General features: G+C 46.3%; 1 protein-coding gene across 2 annotated transcripts in view; it reads left to right on the top strand.

Annotated features, from left to right (window-relative positions):
* The window catches only part of USP45 (ubiquitin specific peptidase 45), a 286,672-nt gene that overhangs the window by 176,358 nt on the left and 94,539 nt on the right, over positions 1 to 15,775 (top strand). For both annotated transcript variants that reach the window (XR_013276728.1, XM_077487200.1), the window contains exon 9: positions 9,529 to 9,616. Coding sequence is in view for 1 of the 2 variants with exons in the window: in XM_077487200.1 (XP_077343326.1) it covers positions 9,529 to 9,616 (88 nt within the window). In the remaining variant the exon portion in view is untranslated. The remainder of the gene's footprint in view (positions 1 to 9,528; positions 9,617 to 15,775) is intronic.

The raw sequence follows: 15,775 nt of genomic DNA on the forward strand, positions 1-15,775 counted from the left end.
ATCATTTACAAGGAATGGGGTCGCCCACAACGGACCTTTTCGATCCCCAAATACATAGCGGTGCGTTACGCCTTTGAGGAAAGCCTTCTCAAGAAATGGTTGGCTCCTCCGGTTGTGGACCCCCCAGTATCCAGGTTAAATAAAGTAACCACGATCCCAGTTGAGGGGACTCCTGCATTCAAGGATCCCACGGACAGGAAGCCCGAGGCGGTGGCTCGTTTCTTGTTTACGGTTGTGGGGTCAGCCGTGCGACCTGTACTGGCATCCGCACTGGTGTCGCAGACACTGACTGAGTGGGCAAAACTTTTGCACCGTGAATTGGGAGAGCAACAGGCCTCCCCTGTCTGCGTGGAACTAGCAGACCAACTCGTGCAAGGCCTTTAGTACATCTGTGACGTGGCCCTGGATACTCTCCCTCTGTTATCCAGGGCTTCAGTGTCAGCTGTGGTGCTGAGGCGTCTGATTTGGCTAAAATGCCACTGGTGGTAAGAGTACACTACTCCCACAGGCCAGGAAAGCTAAGGAGCCATGCCGTAGGCAAGGGCCCTCTTTTTCCGCTCACAAGCAGCTTTTTCGTCCGCCCGGAGCTTCGGCGAAACGTCCCCAGCCCGACAGGATAGCCACGGACGGTCAAAAACATCCCTGGAACCGCAAGCCTACGAATAAAAGTGCTACCTCATGAAGGTTTGCCCCCACCCATGTCTTGAGTGGAGGGTCACCTTCGGGAGTTTGCAGCCCGGTGGTCCTCCCGGTTATCCGACCAATGGGTCTGAGATCTGATTTCCACAGGCTACAAGATAGTTTCTCTCTTGGCCGCCAAACAGATTCTTCCCCTTTCCTCCACTGAAACTGTTGCCATGTCTGCTTCACAGAGTGGAAGCCGAGGGGATCCCGGTAATACTGGTTGCCCCAGATTGGCCTCAGCATCCTTGGTCTGCAGACCTGGTGCGTCTGGTGGCAGACGCTCCCTGGCGACTGCCATTGCGAGAGGACCTCCTATCTCAAGGTCCAATTTTCCATCCTGCTTTACCATCGCTGGCTTTAACGGCATGGCTATTGAGAGCCAGGTGTTGAGGAACCAGGGTCTGTCGGACTCGGTGATTCCAACTATGTTGAAGGCACGGAAATCTTCTTCTCAGAAGATACACCATCTTACTTGGAAGGCCTACATCTCCATGTGTGAGGAGAAAGGATGGCATCCGCGATCCTTTTCCATATCTAGGATCCTGCTGTTTCTCCAGCAGGGAGTGGACCAGAGATTGGCATTAAGCACCATCAAAGGGCAAATCTCAGCCTTAGCTGTCTTTTTCCAATGACCCCTGGCATCGCACTCCTTAGTGAGTACCTTCGTTCAGGGGGTACAACACGTAGTCCCTCCGGTGCGTCCACCGTTACCCCCATGGGATTTGAACCTGGTGTTGTCGGCGCTTCAAAAATCACCGTTTGAGAATATCAGGGAGAATTTCCCTTTTGACTCTTTCCCAGAAAGTGGTCTTTCTAGTGGTCATCACCTCAGCCAGGAGGGTTTCGGGATTGGCGACCTTGTCCTGCAAGTCGCCCTATCTGGTTATCCACAGGGATAAGGTGGTGTTGCGTCCGCAACCATCCTTTCTACCGAAGGTGGTCTTGGCTTTTCATATCAATGAGGACATTGTATTACCATTGCTGTGTCCTAAGCTGAAGCAGCCTAAAGAGGTGGCCCTTCATGCTTTGGGTGTGGTTAAGTCTCTGAAGGTGTATTTGTCTGCCATGGCTCCCTTTCACTATTTGTTTCAGTTGCTGGACCCAAGAAAGGCGTGGCGGTCTCGTCGGCCACCATTTCCAGGTGGATCAGACAGATTGTAGTACAAGCCTACGCCTTGAAGGGGCAGGTGCCCCCCTTTCCAGCCACGGCCCACTCCACAAGGGCAATCGGAACGTCTTGGGCCTTCCGACACCAAGCGTTGGCCGCTCAGGTGTGTAAGGCGCCGACCTGATCGTCTGTCCATACGTTTACCAAGTTTTACAAGGTAGATGTCAGTGCATCGGGTGATGCCTGTTTTGGCCGCAAAGTTTTGCAGGTGGCCGCGTAATTGCAATTGAATATTCAACCGATATTTTTTCGCAGTACTGTTATGTTAATGCACTGTTGCATTACTTCCGCAGTTGGCTGCGGTCTTGGGGATCACTCCTTTTGAGGTTACCCTGTGGTTTTGTGGTGGTTTTTCCATGCACTGCTGTTTTTTGTTGTGGGTTTAGTTTGACTAGTTCCCACCTGCCATGGTGGATGAAGTTTTATGCTGTTTTTCCCACCCCTTTGTATGGCACTGCTTGGGGACGTCCCATTTAGTTACAGAGAGGAGCTGTGTTGGTCGGTGAATATAAGAGAAAATAGGATTTTTGTACTCGCCGTAAAATCCTTTTCTCTGTAATTCACCGACCGACACAGCACGCGCCCCTCCTTTTTTTCTCTTTACATTATACTGCTTGTTGACGTACTGAGGCTGCTAGGGCAGACACTGGGGATTGTAGCCTAGGGACCACCCCCCTGGGCGGAACTAAAAGTTCTGAATTGTTGTGTTACAACTTTGCCTAGTAATCTCCAGTGATAGGGCTAAAAAACCCTTTTGTTACAGAGAGGAGCTGTGTCGGTTGGTGAATTACAGAGAAAAGGATTTTACGGTGAGTACAAAAATCCTATTTTTTTCCTTTAGAAATGTAATTTTGTGCAGGGACTGTTTTAAACACGGGAAAATTGCGCTACTTTACATAGACACTTTTATTGTTTCAATTTAAGCATTATTTAAATCACTGCTCCCGAAAAAAAGGCAATTTTTAAAACTTTTTTTGCATTAATACATGTCCCCTGGGGACCCAGGTCCCTAAACACTTTTTATGACAATACCATGCATATAAGCCTCTAAAATTAGCACTTTTTCTCCCATAGACATTTTTAACCACTTCAGCTCGGGAAGGACCAGAGCAATTTTTGCGATTCGGCACTGTATCACTTTAACTGACAATTGTGTAGTCCTGCGATGTTGTACCCAAACAAACTTGGCGTCCTTTTTTTCCCACAAATAGAGCTTTCTTTTGGTGGTATTTGATCACCTCTGCGGTTTTTATTTTTTACACTATAAACAAAAAAAGCGACAATTTTGAAAAAAAGCATTTTTTACTTTTTGCTATAATAAATATCCCCAAAAATATATATATAAAAAACATTTCCTAAGTTTGGGCCGATATTTATTCTTCAACATATTTTTGGTAAAATAAAATCGCAATAAGCATTTGATTGGTTTGCGCAAAAGTTATAGCGCCTACAAAATAGGGGATAGATTTATGGCATTTTTTTTTTTTATTAATCTTTTTTTTTATTTATTTTTTTTTTTTTTTTATTGTGACTGCGACATTATGGTGGACACATCGGATAATTTTGACACATTTTTGGGACCATTGACATTAATACAGCGATCAATGCTATAAAATTGCATTGCTTACTGTAAAAATGTCACTGGCAGTGAAGGGGTTAACCACTAGGGGGCAGGGAGGGGTTAAGTGTGTCCTGGGGCATTTCTAACTGTCTAGGGGATGGGCTAGCAGTGACATTACAGTGACAGGGAGCAGACGATCAGTGTCCTGTCACTAGGCAGAATGGGGAGATGCTGTGTTTTCATATCGGCATCTTCACGTTCTTCAGCTCCGTGACACGATCACATAGAGTCCACGGTCACGGAGCTTGCGGCAGACCCTAAATTGTTCGCTATTTGGCGAACAGGTAAACACCCGATGTCCGAGTCGATCATCGGGCTCATCCCTATGATTCACCCTGGATGTAACTGCTTGTAGCTCTACTCCAAATTTCCGTACACAGGACAGCATGTGGGCATGCAGTGAGCGATGTCAAAGATGCTAACATGTCCTTTAGGGTGGTATCTAGCGATGGCTAGATATTGATGGGGAAGAGATCAATTGAGTCTCGGAGTTCTCTAGTGTCATCCCCTGAATCTAGGCCCTGGCTCACCTTATGACCAGGATCTGATGCATCCATCCTGAATCTTGCCTTCTCCGGGCTGATGTGTTCCTTTTTGCTGCATTGCCACTTTGAAGCCCTTGCCGAGGCGTGCTGGATGTGTTTGCGTAGGATCCACCGCCATTTAGCCTAGGCCCAGGTGTAAAGAAGGCTGTGAGTTTCTGCGGCCTCCAGTTTTCCTTCCGCTTCCCTGGCATAATCGGCCGGGTCCCCGAGGTAAGGTCTTGGTACTGGTGTACCTGAATAGTAGCTTTGCAGCCCTCTATGTTCTGATGGATCCCTAGCATCTTTGGAGCTCGGCTCTCAGGCATCCATTGCGGTCCACAGTAAGCTCTGCCTCTCACTTTGATCTTTGTTGCACGTGGATGAGCTTTTGCCAGTTCCCAATCACCTGAAGGTTGTGGCATATAGCCCATGATCTGTGAATCGATTACGCTAACCTGTACTGTACTCCAAGAAATTAAATTTACAAGCAAAACACTTTTTTTTTTTTTTATTAGAAGTATGGGTGTTTTTTTTTATTGTAGAATAATACTTGACCTACAGTAGGTGGATGCAGTATCGGTTCCCCGTCGGCTCTAAAACTGAGAACCGAGTGATCAAACGCCCCTGTTCGCTTGGTTCTCAGAGCTCCTTGAGCAAAGAGCTGGTGGCCGTCAGTCACAGCTGTATGCTCTACCCACTGCACTCACTAGAGGCTCTCAGTGGCTGAGGCTGAGCCGGGTGCCAGTCCAGGCATGTGGGTGGATCCCAACCTGACGGTCACGATCTTTCCCGAGCCTGGACCGGCTCTGTGACGTTGTCGGCTTTGGCTGTACTTGTCCTCCTGTAATACTTCCACTTTAATCTAAAGTCTTACCTATATATTTGCTAAAAGCGAATACTTACCTCATTGGCACATAAAACGTTGAACATAAGCCATTGCACTTCCTGCATCGAGATCTCAGTGAAGAGATCTCAACATCAAAAATAATTTGGACTCAAAGTACTTACACTGTCTGGGGAGAACCTTTTTTTTTTTTTTTTTTTTTTTTTTTAGCCCCATCTTTAAGTTTTTTTCTACACTCCCTCTTCCCCCTTCCAGGAGGACAAGTGCCTATTTTAAGCTTGGAGAGAAGTGTACTCCCTTTGTATACTATGGCCAAGGATCCAGGGTCTTGCACAGGTAAAATGCAAAGATTGTGCCTGTTATGTAGGGTGGGCACAACAGCAGAGCAAATGAGCCTTTGGGGAGATCTAAGCAATGTCTAAGGCCTCATGCACACGAGACGCAGTTAAACGCGCGTTCAGATGCAGTTGGACAGTTTTTTCAACTGCCCCTGAACTCATTCAATGTTATCCTATGTGTCCATGCACACAGTCTCGTTTTTTTCCGTTTTTATGCAGTTGCGTTTAATCTCGTTTTTCCAGAAGCAAAAAAATGCGTTCAGAAGCAAAAATTTCCACGTTTCAGACGCAAAACGCGGCACCCGCGTTTGCGTTTATATGCGTTTTTAAAGGTGACCTTTTTTTTTACATTAAAAATCTCAAAAATGATTGCAAATGATGAAAAACCATTAAAAATATTTTAAACAATTGCAACTGCAAGTGGACAATCCACAACTTGTGGCAAGTGACATGGCAGGTGGCAAGTGACGTGGCAAGTGGATAATCCACAACTTGTGACAAGGCAGGTGGCAAGTGATGTGGCAAGTGGACAATCCACAACTTGTGGCAGGTGATGTGGCAAGTCACGTGGCAAGTCACGTGGCAAGTAGAAATCCACAACTTGTGGCAGGTGATGTGGCTGGTGACGTGGCAAGTGGACAATCCACAACTTGTGGCAGGTGGCATGGCAGGTGACATGGAAAGTGGACAATCCACATCTTGTGGCAAGTGATGTGGCAGGTGATGTGGCAAGTGACGTGGCAAGTGGACAATCCACAACTTGTGGCAGGTGATGTGGCAAGTGACGTGGCAGGTGATGTGGACAATCCCCAACTTGTGGCAGGTGACGTGGCAAGTGGACAATCCACAACTTGTGGCAGGTGACGTGGCAAGTGATGTGGCAGGTGATGTGGCAAGTCACGTGGCAAGTGGAAATCCTCAACTTGTGGCAGATGATGTGGCTGGTGACGTGGCAAGTGGACAATCCACAACTTGTGGCAGGTGGCATGGCAGGTGACATGGAAAGTGGACAATCCACATCTTGTGGTAAGTGATGTGGCAGGTGATGTGGCAAGTGACGTGGCAAGTGGACAATCCACAACTTGTGGCAGGTGATGTGGCAAGTGACGTGGCAGGTGATGTGGACAATCCCCAACTTGTGGCAGGTGACGTGGCAAGTGACGTGGCAAGTAGACAATCCACAACTTGTGGCAGGTGACGTGGCAAGTGATGTGGCAGGTGATGTGGCAAGTGACGTGGCAAGTAGACAATCCACAACTTGTGGCAGGTGATGTGGCAGGTGATGTGGCAAGTCACGTGGCAAGTGGACAATCCACAACTTGTGGCAGGTGATGTGGCTGGGGACGTGGCAAGTGGACAATCCACAGCTTGTGGCAGGTGGCATGGCAGATGACGTGGAAAGTGGACAATCCACATCTCGTGGCAAGTGACGTGGCAGGTGATGTGGCAAGTGACGTGGCAAGTGGACAATCCACAACTTGTGGCAGGTGACGTGGCAGGTGATGTGGCAAGTGGACAATCCCCAACTTGTGGCAAGTGGACAATCCAAAACTTGTGGCAGGTGACGTGGCAAGTGACGTGGCAGGTGATGTGGCAAGTCACGTGGCAAGTGGACAATCCACAACTTGTGGCAGGTGACGTGGCAGTTGGACAATCCACAACTTGTGGCAGGTGATGTGGCAAGTGACGTGGCAGGTGATGTGGCAAGTGGACAATCCAAAACTTGTGGCAGGTGATGTGGCAAGTCACGTGGCAAGTGGACAATCCACAACTTGTGGCAAGTGACGTGGCAAGTGACGTGGCAAGTGGACAATACAAAACTTGTGGCAGGTGACGTGGCAAGTGACGTGGCAGGTGATGTGGCAAGTCACGTGGCAAGTGGACAATCCACAACTTGTGGCAAGTCACGTGGCAAGTGGACAATACAAAACTTGTGGCAGGTGACGTGGCAAGTGACGTGGCAGGTGATGTGGCAAGTCACGTGGCAAGTGGACAATCCACAACTTGTGGCAGGTGATGTGGCAGGTGATGTGGCAAGTCACGTGGCAAGTGGACAATCCACAACTTGTGGCAGGTGATGTGGCTGGGGACGTGGCAAGTGGACAATCCACAGCTTGTGGCAGGTGGCATGGCAGATGACGGGGAAAGTGGACAATCCACATCTCGTGGCAAGTGACGTGGCAGGTGATGTGGCAAGTGACGTGGCAAGTGGACAATCCACAACTTGTGGCAGGTGACGTGGCAGGTGATGTGGCAAGTGGACAATCCCCAACTTGTGGCAAGTGGACAATCCAAAACTTGTGGCAGGTGACGTGGCAAGTGACGTGGCAGGTGATGTGGCAAGTCACGTGGCAAGTGGACAATCCACAACTTGTGGCAGGTGACGTGGCAGTTGGACAATCCACAACTTGTGGCAGGTGATGTGGCAAGTGACGTGGCAGGTGATGTGGCAAGTGGACAATCCAAAACTTGTGGCAGGTGATGTGGCAAGTCACGTGGCAAGTGGACAATCCACAACTTGTGGCAAGTGACGTGGCAAGTGACGTGGCAAGTGGACAATACAAAACTTGTGGCAGGTGACGTGGCAAGTGACGTGGCAGGTGATGTGGCAAGTCACGTGGCAAGTGGACAATCCACAACTTGTGGCAAGTCACGTGGCAAGTGGACAATACAAAACTTGTGGCAGGTGACGTGGCAGGTGATGTGGCAAGTCACGTGGCAAGTGGACAATCCACAACTTGTGGCAAGTCACGTGGCAAGTGGACAATACAAAACTTGTGGCAGGTGACGTGGCAAGTGACGTGGCAGGTGATGTGGCAAGTCACGTGGCAAGTGGACAATCCACAACTTGTGGCAGGTGATGTGGCAGGTGATGTGGCAAGTCACGTGGCAAGTGGACAATCCACAACTTGTGGCAGGTGATGTGGCTGGGGACGTGGCAAGTGGACAATCCACAGCTTGTGGCAGGTGGCATGGCAGATGACGTGGAAAGTGGACAATCCACATCTCGTGGCAAGTGACGTGGCAGGTGATGTGACAAGTGACGTGGCAAGTGGACAATCCACAACTTGTGGCAGGTGACGTGGCAAGTGGACAATCCACAACTTGTGGCAGGTGACGTGGCAAGTGGACAATCCACAACTTGTGGCAGGTGATGTGGCAAGTGGAAATCCTCAACTTGTGGCAGATGATGTGGCTGGTGACGTGGCAAGTGGACAATCCACAACTTGTGGCAGGTGGCATGGCAGGTGACATGGAAAGTGGACAATCCACATCTTGTGGTAAGTGATGTGGCAGGTGATGTGGCAAGTGACGTGGCAAGTGGACAATCCACAACTTGTGGCAGGTGATGTGGCAAGTGACGTGGCAGGTGATGTGGACAATCCCCAACTTGTGGCAGGTGACGTGGCAAGTGACGTGGCAAGTGGACAATCCACAACTTGTGGCAGGTGACGTGGCAAGTGATGTGGCAGGTGATGTGGCAAGTGACGTGGCAAGTAGAAATCCACAACTTGTGGCAGGTGATGTGGCTGGTGACGTGGCAAGTGGACAATCCACAACTTGTGGCAGGTGGCATGGCAGGTGACATGGAAAGTGGACAATCCACATCTTGTGGCAAGTGATGTGGCAGGTGATGTGGCAAGTGACGTGGCAAGTGGACAATCCACAACTTGTGGCAGGTGATGTGGCAAGTGGACAATCCACAACTTGTGGCAGGTGACGTGGCAAGTGATGTGGCAAGTCACGTGGCAAGTGGAAATCCTCAACTTGTGGCAGATGATGTGGCTGGTGACGTGGCAAGTGGACAATCCACAACTTGTGGCAGGTGGCATGGCAGGTGACATGGAAAGTGGACAATCCACATCTTGTGGTAAGTGATGTGGCAGGTGATGTGGCAAGTGACGTGGCAAGTGGACAATCCCCAACTTGTGGCAGGTGACGTGGCAAGTGGACAATCCCCAACTTGTGGCAGGTGACGTGGCAAGTGGACAATCCACAACTTGTGGCAGGTGACGTGGCAAGTGATGTGGCAGGTGATGTGGCAAGTCACGTGGCAAGTGGAAATCCTCAACTTGTGGCAGATGATGTGGCTGGTGACGTGGCAAGTGGACAATCCACAACTTGTGGCAGGTGGCATGGCAGGTGACATGGAAAGTGGACAATCCACATCTTGTGGTAAGTGATGTGGCAGGTGATGTGGCAAGTGACGTGGCAAGTGGGTTGATTTTTTTTTTAAATGCTTCAAAGGGACTGCTAATTATGCTATGCTTTTATATACTAAAACCATATTTGCACTTGCAGTAAACTATTTATAAAGTAATTTGTAATTTATATTCTATAATTTGCAGGGCTCCAAGGTTTAAAACCTTTCAGCAACAAGACAGCCAAGAGCTCCTTCACTATTTACTAGATGCCCTACGTATAGAAGAAACTAAGGTAATTTTACTTTTCTTTCCTTTGAAACTTTGTTAACTTTAAAATTGTTTAATTTTTAGGCATTTCAAATAATTTAGTAATCTCAAATCCCAGGTAAATGTAAATAATTCCTTTGCTTATTGGAAAGTCGATGTAGCACTAGCCATCTCTGCAATATTTAAGCTACATTGGGCTTTGTCTTACAACTGCAATTTAAAAAATGTTTTATATAATATTTAACCACTTACAGACCGGACCATTTTGTTGGTCAAAGACCAGACCACTTTTTGCGATTCGCCACTGCGTCGCTTTAACTGACAATTGCGCGGTCGTACGACATGGCTCCCAAACAAAATTGACATCCTTTTTTCCCACAAATAGAGCTTTCTTTTGGTAGTATTTGATCACCCCTGCGGTTTTTATTTTTTGCGCTATAAACAAAAATAGAGCAACAATTTTGAAAAAAATGCATTAGTTTTTACTTTTTGTTATAATAAATATCCCCCAAAAATATATATAAAAACATTTTTTTCCCTCAGTTTTGGCCGATACATATTCTTCTACATATTTTTGGTAAAAAAATCGCAATAAGCGATTATTGATTCATTTGTGCAAAAGTTATAGCGTTTACAAAATAGGGATAGTTTTATGGCATTTTTATTAATAATTTTTTATTATTTTTTATTTTTTTACTAGTAATGGCGGCGATCAGCGTTTTTTTTTTATTGTGACTGCGACATTATGGCGGACACATTGGACATTTTTGACACATTTTTGGGACCATTGTCAGTTATACAGCAATCACTGCTATATAAATGCAGTGATTTCTGTGTAAATGACACTGGCAGTGAAGGGATTAACCAGTGGGTGACAGTGTAGGGGTTAAGTGTTCCTAGGGGTGTGTTACTAACTGTGGGGGGCTGGGCTTTCATTTAGTGAGCACTGATTTCTGCTCCAATCACATGGAGCCGAGATCAGCGTCACTAGTTGCTAGGCAGAATGGAGAAATGCTTTTTACAATGGCATTTCTCCATTCAGCCATCCTGTGAGACGATCGTGGGTATGCCCGCGGCGCTCTCGCGATGGCAGGGCGGCATTGAAGATTGGACGTACCTGTGCGCCAATATGCCTGCCTGTGACATTCTGCCAATGTACATCGGCGTGCGCTGGTCGGGAACCAGATATATAATTTATATAGCGCCAACAGTTTATGCAGCGCTTTACAATGTAGAGGGGGGACAGCACAATTACAGTACAGTTCAATACAGAAGGGACAGAGGAGGGCCCTGCTCATAGAGATTACATTCTAAAGGGAGGGGGTGGTTGTACAAAAAGGTAATAGTTGCAGGGAATGATTTGATGGGGTTGTTAGGTGGGTGTGGGATAGGCTTCCCTGAATAAAGGAGTTTTCAGGGATCTCATAAAGGTGGACAGGTTAGGGGCTGATCGGATATATTGGGGCAGAGAATTCTAGAGGATAGGAGAGGCTCTGGAGAAGTCCCGAAGACTAGCATGAGAGGAGGTATCAGGGGCGATAGAGAGCAGGAGGTCTTGGGAGGAGCGGAGGGGACAATTTGGGTGATATCTGCAGATGAGGTTGGTGATGTAGCTGGGGGTAATGTTGTGGATGGCCTTGTATGTTGTTATTAGAATTTAGAATTTTATACGGTGGGGTAGGGGAAGCCAGTGAAGGGATTGGCAGAGAAGAGCAGCAATTACCTCATCGGTTAGTGAGGCGTATTAGTCGAGCAGCAGCATTCATAATAGACCGAAGGGGGGGATAGCCTGCGTAAGGGTAGGCCATTATGGAGGGAGTTGCAGTAGACAAGGCGGGAAATGATCAAGAAGTTAATACGTTTCTTTGTGGTGTCATTAATCAGGAAGGGTCGAATTCTGGAGATGTTGCAGAGGTTAAGGTGGCAGGATTTAGCCAGTGATTGGATGTGGGGGCTGAAAGAGACGTCAGAGTCGAGAATTACACCCAGAACCCTGACATGTGTGGAGAGACCAATGGTTGTGCTGTTGATCTTAATGGTAAAGTTATGGGGGGGAATATTACAAGCTCAGTTTTAGAAAGATCGAGTTTGAGAAAGTGAGGTGACATCCATACCAAAATGTCATTCAGTAAGTTTGAGATCCGTGAGGAGATCAAGGGGGCGAGTTGAGGAGTGGAGAGATGGATCTGGCTGTCATCGGAGTAGAAGTGGTATTAGAAGCCATTGGAGGTTATCAACTGGCCCAGGGAAGAGGTATGCTCTATAACTGAAGAATTGAAGGGACCCAAGGACAGAGCCTTGGTGTACCCCAACAGAGAGAGGAAGAGGAGATGGAGTTGTAAGCGACACTGAAAGTGCGCTGAGATAAGTAGGAGGAGAACCAGGATAAAGCAGAATCACAGAAGCCAAGGGAGTGTAGTTTGCTGAGGAGGAGCAGGTGGTCAACTGTGTCCAAGGCAGCAGAGAGGTCTAAGAGTATGAGTATGGAGTAATGGCCATTGGTTTTAGCAGTTAGTAATTCATTGGTGAGTTTTAGTAGGGCACTTTCAGTAGAATGTTGTGGACGGAAGCTGGTCTGTAAGGGGTCAAGAAGGCTGATCCTGCCTGGCTATACCCTCCCCTTTGCAATCTGACCACGATAATCGTGGCTGCTGAGCCCTGACACCATGGTCAGTTTGCGTGATTCCATCATCCACAGCCCTGCTATCTGCAGCTCTCCTATGTCTGTCACCCCCCCCCCCCCCCAGCTGCTTTCATATCTGCTACTAAATTGTCTTATCCCCTCTGTACCATAATAACATGTGTCCCTGTGTCTGTGTAATGTAAAATATCCGCAGTTCTGTACCGATATAAGCTCCACTCCGGGCGCTCAGCTGATTGTTGGCGCTCTCTCCTCCTCTTCCCCCCTCCCCAGCTGACGTCAGTGGGAGGGCTCAGCCCCACGCACTGCAGCTGTGAGTTGGAGAGAGAGAGAGGAAAGGAATCGGCTGTGTGCCGAGAGCGAAGCTTATATTGGTACAGATCAGCTGCTTTTTTATATTACACAGACACAGGGACACATGTTGTTATGTACTGAGGGGATAAGACAATTTAGTAGAAGTGGGTTAAAACCTCTTGAACTGAACTGTGTGCAGTATAAAATTATGTTTTTGTGCTTAAAATTCTATTAATAGGGAAGGTTTTGTTCATGCCCATTATATGTTGGTCCATTATTCAATGCAAACGAAGTGCAAGGACAAAGAGAAGTATTTAGCATTCTTTACTATTTGTTCCTATTACCATACTGCATTGCAGTGTTTTGGGGAAAAGGAGGACCCTTTCCTAAGAGAAACATGAGCAATACCATAGTTGCTGTCCTTTTCCAAAAATGGTAGCTGCCTGGCTGTCATGCTGACCCTCTGCTTCAACATTTTAACCCAGTAAGCCATAACATACTGCATATGTGTTTCAGGTCACTCATACTGAAACCAGATGTTCAGCATAACAGCAAGGAAACTAGCATTTTCAGAAATCAGTCAACAGAGGCAACCATGGTATTACTTTTAGGAAATGCACAGTACAAAGTTTTTTCCACATCTCCTGGTGAAATTTGGTGTTGCAGTTTACCCATTGCTGTATGGAAACCAAGCAATTTTGACATTACAAAGGGGCTGTGATGTGATAAAAAGCATACATACTATATAGAGGCACCATGCATTTAAAATATACCCATGCGTGTGGACGTTTATTGGCTGAAAACTCTTTGTTTAAAATCCCTGGTTCTTTCCCACACCTAGCACTTGCTGCGTAAAGCTGTTAATAAAGGTAAATGGCGGTGTGCGGCCAAACCTGTGTAAACACTGATCGTTTGTGCATGCCACATATTTCTAGAAATGCACCACCCAAGGCTCCCTGGGCACACTATAGCACTGATGAGTTTGCAATAGAGGAGTGTTCAGCTAATAAACATCCATGTGTGCAAAGGCTATAAAATGTATATTTTATAGAGCGATAGATAAAACAGTTTTTACTAATAACCTAAAAGTAACTTTTGATTTCAACCTTACCTTCAGAAGTTTGAAATGTTTAATTTAGATTTATGTGTTTGTGATTACTGTTTACATGGCTGCAGTATGGGCTTGTATTTCACTGAGATCTTTGTCTATGCTTTTTGACTTTGTTTCATTAACAGACAGTGCTAATAGCTGTATAGATTGAGTACACAAAGGTCACCTCCATGGTTTGTGAACTTGAGGAGAAGAATGGCTGGTGACCCCATTTATGCTTCTAGTGATCTTGTCAGAAAACTACATGCTAAACTTCTGCACTCACCCGTGCATTAGTCGTTTGAAAAAAAAAGGGCTTTGTGCCTGCATTCGAGACATTGCCAATAAAGGTTGGATTCCACCCTCTGCCACAATTACAGGGCCTGTTTTGCAATAATGGTACATTAGTATGAGCATCCTTTTTATCACCCTGAGGCAGCTCAGCATGGGAGCAGCACTATTAAAAGCTATGCTCTGGTTTTTTTTTTTTCTATCCCCTTTTTCATGGCAGTAGACGGTGTGACAAAATTAGGATGTCAGGTCTGGGGGTTTGTCAAGGCCCTTGAGCACTGACAGTTGTGTCAGACGTATCCAACCATACCTAGCTGTGTCTGTATTGTCTTCCATGGGAAATCCACAGCTGTGAACCATGCAATTGTAGTGTGTCACAACCATGTGTCTCTTGATGTAAAAAAGCCCACAGCAATATGTCTGCCACCAGAATCCTTTTTAAAGACACTTACTTCCCCCGTTGTGTAGTTTTTAATTATTATTTGCTTACATTTAGAGGCTGTTGAGCATCAAGGCTGACAATTCTAGTTTGGCTGATAGTCTATGAGATAATATTCTATATCATTTGCAACTTGACAACAAAAGATGAGTATTTCTGTGCTGAGAAGTAATATTGTATGTCTGCTCGCATATAATATTATAAAAGTCTGGTGTTCTAAAGGTAGAAATTATCTTGCATATTTAATAAATTAAAATATCACACCTAGTAGGAGGAAAAAATAACATTCTATTATATTGGTCCATTTGGTTCCATATGGCAGTTTGATGTAAACATTTTGGCATTGAGAATACTGTATGTTATCCCTGTAGGTGCTTGACCATGCACAGTGTAAACTGAATAAGTTATGTTACGGTTTATGTGTTGCCTATAATGTATTTTGGGTAAAAAATGCATTCAATTCCAAGCTTTAGCCTGTAAAATGTATTACAAACAAAATTGGGTTTCTCTTTTATATGACCAACCCCCTTGACTACATCTTGCAGAAGATCCCTTTCTCTACACAAGTGTTTGAGCAGGCCCTTTTGAGATCAAGCCAACAGCTTTGTTTTGCATGCACGTGGAGAGTGGCAGAGATAGCAAGACTTTTTTTTTTTTTTTTTTTTTTTTTTAGTTTAGCTGGGGAGAACTCAGGCAGGCTGTCAACACTGCTAGGTATTACAGAGCAGCAAAGGCAGCGTTGTCAGCCCAGTATAGGAATTCACTGGATTTCTTTTAGGATCACTATGTATTTTTCAGTACTTGTAGTGTTTATAAATAGATAAATTATGTGCAAAAATGCACTGAATGTCTTTTCTTTTTCTACCTGTAACCACACATATTGTACACTTTAAAAAGAAAAAAAACAAGATGCGATTGCTGCCTTGTTTTTGGAGGTACAAGTTCCAGGGCTGCCATCCCTATCCTTTTTACTACTAGCAGAGACACGGACCTGGAAGAAGCAGGCATTCCAGGTGTCAAAACACATTGGGGTCGAATTTACTAAAACTGGTGCAAAATCTGGTGCATCTCTGCTCACTGATCAAAACAATAATGCACAGCTTCACCAGATTTTGTATTTTGGTAAATCAACCCATGGTCTTTATATGTTTGCTCCAGATTAGGGATGAGCTTCGTGTTCGAGTCGAACATACGTTCGACTCGAACATTGGCTGTTCATCCGTTCGGCGAAGTCCGAACATTTTGGTCCGTTCGGGCCAAATTCGTGTGGCGCTCACGGCCCACAATGCACTGCGATGGCGCAGTGCATTGCTGGCTCATGATTGGCCAAGCATGCACTGTGACCCCGCATGCTTGGCCAATCGCAGCGCCAGCAGCGAGGAGAGCCATGATTGGCCACAGGCAGGATGCCTGTGGCCAATCATAGCTC

The sequence above is a fragment of the Lithobates pipiens genome, unplaced genomic scaffold (assembly GCF_037356315.1).
Source record: "Lithobates pipiens isolate NorthernLeopardFrog02 unplaced genomic scaffold, aLitPip1_a1.2 Scaffold_18, whole genome shotgun sequence".
Taxonomy (NCBI): domain Eukaryota; kingdom Metazoa; phylum Chordata; class Amphibia; order Anura; family Ranidae; genus Lithobates; species Lithobates pipiens.